Source organism: Acartia tonsa, chromosome 6 (genome assembly GCF_053477335.1).
Source record: "Acartia tonsa isolate MP-2025a chromosome 6, ASM5347733v1, whole genome shotgun sequence".
Lineage (NCBI taxonomy): Eukaryota > Metazoa > Arthropoda > Copepoda > Calanoida > Acartiidae > Acartia > Acartia tonsa.
In genome coordinates, this window is record NC_137265.1 from 13304675 (window position 1) to 13317201 (window position 12527).

At 31.4% G+C, this 12527-nt stretch overlaps 1 protein-coding gene across 1 annotated transcript in view; it reads left to right on the forward strand.

Annotated features, from left to right (window-relative positions):
- Window positions 1-12527, forward strand: part of LOC145322973 (uncharacterized) — a 207016-nt gene that overhangs the window by 42767 nt on the left and 151722 nt on the right. Inside the window, exon 2 of the mRNA XM_080165361.1 lies at window positions 4989-5181. Within this exon, the coding sequence (XP_080021487.1) occupies window positions 5161-5181 (21 nt within the window). The 5' untranslated portion in view covers window positions 4989-5160. The remainder of the gene's footprint in view (window positions 1-4988; window positions 5182-12527) is intronic.

The window sequence follows — 12527 nt, forward strand, 5'->3', positions numbered from 1 at the left end:
CTAATCGACGCGTCTGATAGTCAAAGGTATTTAATTGTGTAAAAATGGCTGTAGTTATTCCTGCTTATCTACTTTGTTTTAGAGAATACCAGCGGCTGTGCCCCTTTTATTTATGTGAATAGCCTAAAACCATCCCAAGACATATATAAAGCTACCCTGAAAAGTACAACCCTTTTGGAACACCAATTTCCGAGATCTTAAGCTTTTGATAAAAAACCTTACTACTTTACAATATAGGATATGTAAACATATTAAATAATTAATTGACGAAACTTATTTAAAGTTAGCTTTTGCAAAATTTTTGCACTGCGAAAAACGCGCGAAAAATGCACATTTACCCTTTCAATAAAGTGTACTACAGAATTTGCTCGGAGCGTGCAGCTTTCATGTATAGTGCGGTGTGGGGAATGTTCCGGGAAGAAGGGAACATTGGACTTTAAATTATATAGGTACCCGAAGTTTTATGAATACGTTCCCTAATTCGTTGTCTTTAAACTATTTTTACTTTTGCTTAATATTTTGGATACTTGATGGGTTTGTACAAATTTACAGAATTTATGTGGTAATTTTGTTTATCATATTTGAAAATGTACATTAAATTCATCGTTCATACTCTTATCCCTTTATATCCCTGTAACGTGCACTGCTTGCACGCGCCTTACATTGCTAACCTAACTAGAAAAAGAAACAAGTTGTTCTTGAAAAACAGTAAATTTTTCGTTTTATTTATGTTCAACTTACAAACAGAACGTCAAGAATAAACATTAAAATTCAGGTATCTTGAGGGGTAACACAATGGGCGATATATTGATGTACATTCTCTATGATAATAAACAAAATTACCCCTTTGTAGCTCGATTATTGGTTGAAAAATTCGAAAACTGCTCGAATAGTCGGCATATAAATTTAAATCATAATATTTCCATTTAATTACTGTCTTACACTTTGTCGTGCTTTTAAATATATTTAATTGGATGCAATATAGAAACACCCCCTCTAAAATATATAATTATGGGGGTGGAGTGGAGGAATCTTATTTATTTTAGCAAAAAAAAGAGGTTTACTTTAGAATAATAATTTTATGACCACTTTCAAATAACGAGTCATGACTATGACTGTAGTTATGACAAAGAGTAGCAAAATTTAGGGATCTTAAGTGACAAACAATGGAAGATAAATTGATACTATCCAATGATACTCCACCTAAAGATTATATTTGTTGATTGGAAATAAGTATTTCGCTAACCGCTAAAACTATATAGTCCAATGTAGCTTCTTACAGGTCCTGGGTTGCAGTTTTAAAAATATTTTGAAGGGGTACCACAACCCTATCAAGTAAAATCACCCCTAGACAAAAAATTTCCCCCACAAATAAAAACCAAAATTAAAAATTGAGGGTGGGGGCGGGGGGCGACTTCCCTCCTACCCCACCTCAAATGCCATATGAGGCCTCTAGGGACGTAGTTACTTCAGTAAATCTCTATTTTTTTTGCAATACTTGAAATATATTTCTCTTATCTATATAATTATTGGTTTTACTTAACGATAATTGACAAACTTAAAATCCAGTTTTTAGGACAATAGAGTAATATTTCTATAATTATTCTTTTAAAAATACACAGACAGACAGACATATATATTAAAAGATATATAGACAGACATATACATAACTAGATAGATAGACAAACAAAAAAATAGATGAATGGATAGATATATAGACAATGAAGATAGAAAGCTATTATTCCAAATACTAATTGAGCTATTTACGAGATCTTAAAGTAACAATATCAGAACAAAACATATACATGTATCCTATGAATGAATAGATAGATAATCTACTTCAAAATAGATAGATAAATATCTATCGATATGATATATATAGCAATTTGTAGCTATAAACTATATTTAATGCATGCGTGTTGATAGCTTCACAAAACGGATATATTATTACTTGGATGTTGCGCCAGATTTTCATGTACTCTGATAAAGAAATACTTGCAGCTGAGTAAAATAACAAAACCTTCTATCCCTTTCCTTACTAGTAGATAAACGAACTGACTAAAAAAATATGTTCATATTAGCAACTTAAATTGACGACAAATTTTCCCCTGTCAATATATCCACATATATCCTAAATCCATTCTTTACAAGAACAATTTTATCCATACGTAGCGGAGCAATAACAAACTAACAAGAACGCTTGAGTCAATAAGTAGTAGAGCAATAACAAGCTGGTGCTATTTTAAAAGCAGGAATCTTCAAGGATAAGACAATCGCTGATAAATTGATGTACATCCCCCATGATGATAAATTAACCCTTTGGAGGCTTCTGTTAATTACAAATATCGGTTGAAAGTTATGCTAATTTGAACCCAGCTTCTACCAATAACGAAATTAATTCGGAAAAAAATCACGAAACCTATACGTGTTTTTCAGCTGTCGTTGGGGGGCAACATATCGTAAAATTGACGACATCTCCATTTGCCCCCCCCCCAAATATTATTTTAGATTTATTTTGCTTGTTGGTTATAACTATTCCTGATTTGAACCAAACATTAAAGATTTAAATTTAGAGAATTTAACTATAAACCTTTGGGTACCAGTGTAATTTATAACCCAATGTCTCCTCTATTATTAAAAAGAAGGGAGGGAGGGGACATTGGACTATAAATTACACTATAGTAAACAAAGGTTTTAAAAATCGAGGGTACTTATTAACCAATAATTATCCCTGTATTCCCTGCGTATCTTGATAGCCTTGTTAAAAAGATGTATAACATAGTTTTACTGGAGGATTAAAATTTTTATTTAATGAAAAAAGTCACACTTCATACTCAAGAGCGGGAAAAATGATAAAAAAAAAGATTAAAACCAAACTAGAACCCATAAAAATGGATCTTAGGGGATAAGACAATGGACGTAGTTGTTATACAGTTATATTTATATTGAAATCATTGGTTAAAAAGTTTAGACAATAACAGTTTGTACCAACCAATGAAGATTTTTTAAAAGTACTAATTGTGAGCCACCGAATAAAAGAACGTGCTCTCTCATTCTCACATAAATGACCCCTTAAATAGTGGATGTAAATATTCTTTTTTCTCCCCGAGGTAGTCGTTTATTTCCCCGAGGTAGTCATTTTTTTCCCGGAGGTATTATTTTTTTCCCTGGTATTATTTTTATCCCTGAGGTAGTCATTTTTTTCCCCGGAGCATGGCAACCGGTGAACAGAATCTCAGTTCTGCACCACAAGCCTCGCATGACTGAAGTTCCCATGTCTATACAGTCATATTTATATCAAAATCTGAGAAAATATTTTTAGAAGATTTTGGAATTTTTTTTTGAAGATTTGAAAGATTTTAGAATTTTTATTAATTACTAAAAGAAAGCATAATTACCTCGGGGAAAAAAAATAACTACTTCGGAGAAATAAATGAAAATTAAAAACCGAAATTAAACCACATTTTAGCATAAAAATGAGTTTTTGTTTAAATGAGAATGATATTCCTACCCCATTCACTTTTACTACCATTTACACTTGATTGATTGGTTTATACTAGCAGTGTCCAAACTTTTCAAGTGACAATTTCAACAATGTACAGAAAGATTAATTTTGTTATTTTATCATTGAGATATGTACAACAATTTTTCATTCATTGTCTTATCCCTCAAAATCCCTGAGACTATTATATTGCATGTAATATGACTATTTGTCTATACGTTAAGTACATTTATGATCCCCTTTATCAATATGATGGTGTTTTATCTATATGTAAAGCCTTAGGAGCGAAGCTATTCTATAATTAGGCCAAGTCTGAACGTCAAATAGGCTTCCCCATAGTTTTTAAAGTTATGGAATGAGACAATGGGTGATAAATTTAGGTACTTCCCCAATTACGATAAACAGAACTACCCCTTCCATAAATTAAAACTGTCTGTTGGTAATTTGTACAACCCAATCAAAATGTGATCAATTCAAGGTTTAAGCTTACGAATAATATTACTTTTCATGAAACTTTGGGTACCAGTATAATTTACAATTCTACCCCAGACTTTGGGTACCTGTATAATTTACAATCCCCTCCATCCGTAGGGAAAAAAAAACACATTTTAATCTCCGCTCTTATGAAATTTCTCGTTATTGCACTTGATATAAGTTATCGCAGCCCTAATATACTCATTAGGTACATGCAATTTTTATAAGGAAATGAACGCAAATAGAGACCGCTAACCGCTGCTGAAGTCGCATTTGGCGGTCAAAACTTTTAACCAATAATTTTAATCTTAAAATGGGTAATTTTGTTTATAATTATTGAAGGGTATATTAATTAAGAGTCCAATTTTTGTCTTTTGTCTTTGGGTTCTAACTGTGTATTATGTATTATGTATTATGCCTGTTTATAAGTCAAGAAATTGCCTTTCTCGCAATTAAAGTAGTAATAGGTTTGTTTTTTAGTATCGCTAATATGAAAATAAGGTTTAAATTTATCGACCAATCAACGAACGCGGTTGTTTTTGGCTGGCGGATAAAACTCCCCCAAGCTGACTAATGAATGATAAAAATAATTTTATGGGGTAATTAAAGAGTTTTTTTTTTTTTTGGCTACACTAATATTCATAAACTTTACATTTTATTAGAATCTTAAGGGTTCTTAAGGGATAAGACAATGGATGATAAATTTATATCCATGCCCAATGATGACAAACAAGATTGTTGGTTAAAGCGTTTGGGCACTACACGTTTTGAATTAACCAATCAATTTTAAGTGTCCAAGGTTTCTAAGCAAACGAATAAAATAAAGTGAATATAAAACTTTGGGTACCAGTGTTATTTATGTGCATGATTGCCGAAGTCGCTGTATTTTTGACAAAAAGTGGGTGTGCTTTTGTCAATTTTAACAAAATGAAACGGGATATCGGGCTGTAAATTATTCTGGTATTCAAAGTTTTGACTTCAACATAACATAAACAAATATTTTTCTTTCCAGGTATGCGTGACGTCATGATGGTCCGCGCCACGTAGCCTGACCGGCTCCGCCTCCCCCAGCGCCTACCTGAACTTGTCCAGCTGACACCTGGCTGGCCAGAACTATACCTGTAGCCACTGCCTCGAGCCACCCTTCCTGCAACCAAAAACAGTTGAAATTGGAGTAACCAAAAATGTCTCAAATTTATATCCAGGTTGGTTTTCTTCTTTTGAAAGGTGTTTTAGTGATCTTAAAGATCAAATGCACGCATTGATATACACATATATATTTAACATATAGAATACTATCGGTAGCGCCCCTTTTACTATTGTCTTTATATTTAGAGGGGTGGGGAAAGGCAAAAAATAGACTAAAACCATCTTAAAGTTTAAATCTATAAACTAAATAGTCTTGTACTATACTAATTAACCATTTCAGGTATCTTCCACACAAATATTTACTTTTACATGTATGACTTTTAACGATGTAGAGAAAGGTATCGTAAAATTGAAAATGAAGTCCACCCCCCCCCCCCTCCCAAAAAAAGCGGTATTTAATTATTTGACTAGTTTCTACGGTCCTAGCATCTAAAAAAAACAATCCTTTGAGTGCTTAAGCTTTAACAAAAAAAAACAAGACAAAAAATATGATAGAATTAATGCTTAAACTCATGTAAAACGATACATGATTTTAAAAAAATATATATACCATTTTACTCTTTTTTCTTAATTTTGTGTGTAAAAAAATGCCTAGAGCATAAAACATAAATTACATAAGAATCAAGAATGGATAAATTATTAGATGGATGTTGCACCAGATTTTCATGTACTCTAATCAAGTGATGTTTTCAGCTGGCTAAAATGATAATACCCCTATTCACCCCTTTTTCTTACCTTTTACAAGATGAACGAACTGACTAATAGATAAGGTCCATATTAGCAAGCTAAATTGACGACAAATTTTCCTGTGTCAATATATCCACATATGTCCTAAATATATCCAATATTATCACGTGAGCCCTGGGTTACACGTGATTGATTTGTACTTTGTTTTATCTATCTGTCTACTAGCCGTCTACTTACCTATTAATATGACTGTCTGTATGTATATATGTCAGTCTCTATATGTCTGTCTGTCAATTTGACTGTCTGTATGTCTGACTGTGTGCATGTCCGTCTGTATGTCTATATGTCTGTCTGTTTATATGTCTTTCTTTCTGTCTGTATGTCTGTCTGTCTAAATGTCTTTATGTAAATCTGGCTTTAAATATGTCTGCCTCTCTGTCTGTTTGTATGTTTGTATGCCAGTCTGTATGTCTGTTTGTTCATCTATTTATCCATCTACTATTTCTAAATATCTATCTACAATTGGGTGGAGTCACACGTTTTAAAATTATACTCTCGACAATCTATCTATCTCACTAGCTATCTATCTATCTTGCTATCTAACTAGATGCCTAAACGTGATAAAGTATATTTGTTCTCTTATAGCGTGAAACATAATTGTTGTAATATTTTTTATCTGAGAACATGGATATGCCAACCGAAAAAAATATTTTAAAAACTTTTCTCGTATTCATTCGAATCCGGTGGATAGGAACCGGTTCTCATCCATACGAAAAAACTATGTCTAGCATCGTATTATAAACCGCGTTCTACGAATATAGAAATGTACAATCATAAGATTAAAACTAGTTTTTTTAGCCGGTGACTTCGTCACCTCGGGGCTAAAAAACTAGTTTTAATCTTATAATTGTACATTCTATATCCGCGGAAAGCCGTTTATAATACGATGCGAGAAATAACTATTAAAACTTTTATCCATGTTAAAAATTTGTTTCTAAAACATCCTTTTGTACGATAGCATATTTTATTTTTCAACAAAGTTGAGTGCAAAACAGATTTTCTTGTAGTTCCATATCCCTGTCGACAATTTTTCCATATCAAACGCTTGCTAATCTGTTTATTTTCAGGGCTCGGCAGCCGGGCGTCACTCGTGTATAAATAGTCATATTAGATCTTTAACATTTCTTTGGATGTCTAAACATTTTCCTAAACAGACAATCCATATTTTCAGACTTTTATTTTTTGCTCACAAATGGGTTTAAATTTGAGGCTTTGACGCGACTGAGGTGCGGCTGCCGAGCCTTGGATTATTTGAAATAAAATAAAATACTAATCGAGAGTTAAATTATGCTTACAGTAGCGAAGGCACTCTACAATTGTAGTTTGTCATTTTGTCTGTTTTTAGCCTAAAACCTGCCTTCTAAATAGACAAACACACAGTCAAGTACTTTATTCAATTCATTTAAAAATTAAAAAAGCCTGTGCTTAAAAACGACAATATTTTTAGTGGATTCTGTGCATCCAATATTTTAGCTGAGTTTTATGAATTGGGAGGTAAGGGGGGAGGGGTAGAAAGGAGTGCCCCCGAAAAAAAGGGAACATCCAAAAATTTTTCACACACAAAAAAATTGAGCATCACGAACTCATAATTTTCGAGGTGGCATTGTTAAGAATAGCTTTCATAGATAGAAGGATGCATAGATAGATAGATAGATATAGGTAGCCAGATAGATGGATAGATAGATAGATAGATATAGGTAGCCAGATAGATGGATAGATAGATAGATAGATATAGGTAGCCAGATAGATGGATAGATAGATAGATAGATATAGGTAGCCAGATAGATGGATAGATAGATAGATAGATATAGGTAGCCAGATAGATGGATAGATAGATAGATATTACTATTTTATGAATCTTTAACATAATTGTAAATCATAATTTTTTTACGTTGTTTTATTTCTTAAGATTTGGGAGACGGACGGTTTATGTTTTTTAGAGTAGCTTTTTTTGTATAAAAGCTGATTACAATAGAACATCCGTGTAAGTTAGGTAGATGAAATAATTTTCATTTTCTTGAACTATGATCGATTTGATCAATATTTTTTACCTAATAGTAATAGTTATTTATTTCATTGTATTATAGAAATCTTGCCGCTTATGTTAAAATAAATAAATATATAAGATTAAAACCAGTTTTGTTAGCCCAGTGGGACCTAAGGCCAAGGCTTAGAAAACTGGTATTAATTTTTTTGTTCTTTTATTTCAATAGTCTTGGTGAATTGTCTGTAATACGATGCTATACACGATTTTTAAGTATGGCTGTGAACCGGATCCAGCGGATATTAATCGGTTTGCAAGCTATGCTGCAGAATTCATCCGTCCAACTAATCCGCGTGCAGTATGCGCAATGTATCCAATTTTTTGTTCAAAATCATAAAGAATATAAAACTTTTTGGTAAGCTGCTAATGGTTCAATCTTTTATACTGTACAATTGGCATATTCTAGAATTCTAATGTTCTAAAGTTTGATAATGATGAAATAGAAAATTCGTTAATTAAGTTAAATTTTAACTTTTTTGATAAAAAATATCGCATAGAATTTGGTTAATTTAAAAAATATTGATTAGAACCGGTGAACAATTATGTACATAACATCGTATTATAGAAACTTTCCGCGAAAATCATATGATAAGGACAAGTTCAGACCCCCGGGGTAACCAAAACTGGTTTTAATCTTATAATTTTTCGTTTCAATTTCCTCGGAAAGCTGTCTATAAACCAATGCGATAAAAAAACTATTATACATTAACATACTATTAATAAATTATTTGTGTACAAAAAAAGTAACCATTAGTTATTAACCAAAAGATCTTTTAACAGATATCAAACAAACCCAAAAAGGTGTGTCAATATTTCCACAAAAATCGCTATTTGGTTCAATTGATATGCTTCGAAACCGATTGATTAGAACTGGATTAGAACTATAATTTAAAAATCTTGTATTGCATCCTGGTGCTAAAAAGCAGGTTTTAATCTTATAACTGTAGATTTTTATATTAGCGGAAAGCTGTTCATAAGCCGATGCGATAAATAACTAGTAATTTTCCAGACCCTAATTTTTTCTATATTATCTTAGCATTTTTGTTATATTTCTTACTTTTACAGTTTTATAGGAACTCCTTTTTTAATGTTATGAACTTGTGTCCTTAAAGAGCAACAATGTTCATTTATTTTTTAATTTATTTATATTAAAGATTGTATAAAGATAAAGGCACTAAACATAGAGAGAGGGGACAATGGGATGTTTATTACAATAGTTCCCAAAGTTTTATTATGACGTTTTCCTATTCGTTTCCTTAACAAGTTTGGGGACACTAGTGAACTTTGATTGGTTAATTCATTTATTTGAGTGTTCAAACGTTTCAACCACTAATTTAATCTAAAAAAGGGTTATTTACGTGTATCATAATTGGGTATGTACATAAATTTATCGGCCATTGGCTTGTCCCTTAAGATCAATGAAACTTATTTCTGTAGTGCAGCTGATTTCTAATCGAGGAGTGTCCGTATATATAAACTTATCAAACTTTTAATAGTTATTTCTTTCATCGTATTATAAACGGCTTTCCGCGTATATAGAATGTACAATTATAAGATTAAAACTAGTTTTTTTAGCCCCGTGGTGCCGAAGACACCGGCTAAAAAACTGGTTTTAATCTTATGATTGTACATTTTTATTTTCGTAGAAAGCTGGATGAACACAGTAATAGTGTCTGACAGATTATGACGTAACAAAAAAATTAACCAATGAGAGGCCGTTATTGACCAATGGTAAAATTTATAGTGGCCTCTCATTGGCTAATTTTTTTTGTTACGTCATAATCAGTCAGACACTATTACTGTGTTCAAGCTGGATATAATACGATGCTAGACATAGTTTTTTCGTATGGATGAGAACCGGTTCCTATCCACCGGATTCGAATGAATGCGAGAAAACTTTTTTCGGGGCTAAAAAAACTGGTTTTAATCTTATAATTGTACATTCTAAATCCGCGGAAAGCTGTTTATAATACGATGCGAGAAATAACTATTTTTTAATAGTTTTGAGCATTGTATTGTAAACTCAATATTAGAAGGATCAGGTTATATATTCTAAAACTTTGGGTACCAGTGTCAATTTCAGTCCAATGTCCCCTCTCTCCCTGTACACATATATTCGGGCTGGCAATAAATAACTGAAACACATAAAACTTTAAAACAGAAAAAAACGTAACTAATAAGATTTAACCCATAAAAGTTTATTAATGGACTAATTTGCCAGGGAAGGGAGGGGATATTGGGCTGATTTTTACACTAGTCCCCAGTGTTGTATAATAATCTTCTCTCATTCGTTGGCTTAACATCTTTAGGAGACTTAATGAGAAAATTAATGACTTGAAATTGTTTTCTCGTATTCATTCGAATTTGGTGGATAGGAACCGGTTCTTATCCATAAGAAAAAAACTATGTTTAGCATCGTATTATACATAATCCAGCTTTCTACGAATATAAAAATGTACAATCATAAATTAAAAAACTGGTTTTAATCTTATAATTGTACATTCTATATCCGCGGAAAGCCGTTTATAATACTATGCGAGAAATAACTATTTTCATCTTCCAGTTTCCTTAACAAGCTGATTCCTATTCAAATGTCAAGGATCTTAAGAAATAAGAATATCCACTAAAACTACCCCTTTTATAGATAAAAATTATTTGGTAAAGTTGTATTTTATAGTCCCAATGTCCCCTCCCTGTACAACAAATGTACATTTCTTTAAAGATGTAGAAAAAGATAAAAATTTAAACTTGAAAATTTGTCTTTTTTAACCTAATGCCTTAAGCAAAAATATTCGATAATGATCAATTAGAAGTATATACACTTTTAATGATGAAGGACTCAGGGGAATTTAGTGATAGGACAATGGACGATAAATTCATATATATCCTCAGTTATGATTAACAAAATTACACAACCTTTGGATTGAAAAGTTTGGACATTTCTAATTTAAAACAAACCAATAAAATTAAATAAATATAACCAATTTTTGGATCTAATGAATAAGAAAACGTTATTATAAAACTTTGGGTACAAGTGTATAAAACAGCGCAATGTACACTCCCTCACTGGCAGATTACACCAGTACCCAATGTTTCAAATTAAGCTCTCTCATTTGTTGGCTCAAATACTTTGGGTACTTTTTATAATAGAGTAGCTTCGCTACTGCTAAAAACAGTTTTTTGGGGGGAATTAGAATGGTAATACTAACTGGTTTTATAATCATTAATAAAATCTCATTTTACGCTTAGAAACGACAATAGATATAAAGAACTATATGCCAAACAATTATATGAAGCAATAACATTGCCTATTATATAAAATCAGGTATCTTAAGGGTTAAGATAATTGGCGAAAAATTCATGTACATCCTTAATGATGAAAAACAAAATTACCTATTCTGCAGATATTCTTATGTTTGTATGCTAACAACTGAACCGATCGAGTTCTCTATTTTTGAGAAGCTTCAAATATGTTCTATATGTATAATGAAATTAAGCAATGTCTTATTGCTCCAATAGTTTTGATAAAGCCTCTACTTTTTAAAATCTATTTAATACTTAAAAATAAGACCATATGGGTTGATCTTATGGATATGACAACAGACGATGAATTAATATCCAAGTTAGAATAAATAGATGATCCAATCAAAGTACCCAAAGTTTAAATGCCAACTAGTGAAAAATTGTGCTTATATAACTTTGGGGACCAGTATGTTTTACAGTTTAATATCCCCACCCTCCCTAAATGTTATAAATTATAACTTAATTTAATTACCATAAAAAAAAGTAAGAAAAAGATGTGTAAATCTTTTTTGCCCCCCAGAAAGTACAAAAGCAATATAAATCATTTATAGATTCATTAAACAGTTTGTAAAATAATATTTTACACTAAAAACTTTAGTTTTAATGTATTTAGTTGGTTTACACCTAGTAAAATATAATTTATGTTTCTATAATCATACTATAAATATGTATTTCTTAACAGCAAAATTGAATTTGAAAAACTTATATTTAAGATTATAAGGGATCTTAAGGGATAAGACAATGGATGTCTACATCCAATGTCTACATTGCAAATGCTGATAACCACAAGAAACTGTCCTTTAGATTATAATTATTGGTTGACTTATTTGGACACTGCTAGTATGAACCAAACAATCAGGTTTTTGAGCTAGCAAATTTGAAAACGTATTCTTAAAGTTTTGTCCAAAGTGAGATAAAAATTTGTCAAAACTTTGCAATTATTGATTTTAGCTTTTTAATTTTGCTACTTTTAAACATAATTGTTCATGTATAATTACGGTTTTGTTATGATACTCTTTTGACCCGTAAAAAATAATTATTTTTGGGGGTTAGTATAGTTTTTTAATTTGAATTTAACCACATACAAAGTGGGGTAAAATATGATTTTATGACGGGCTGTAAAATGTCGATTTTTTTGAGTTATGGTAATGAGAAGCGGGTTTGGGCATTTTTTTAGGTCTAGCATTAAAATAATGATCTTAAGGGATAAGAAAATAGAGGATAAATTGATGTACAGTTCACCCCCAATTATGGCAAATAAGATCAAACCTTTTTTAGATCAAAATATTTAGTATGTACTGGTTTGTT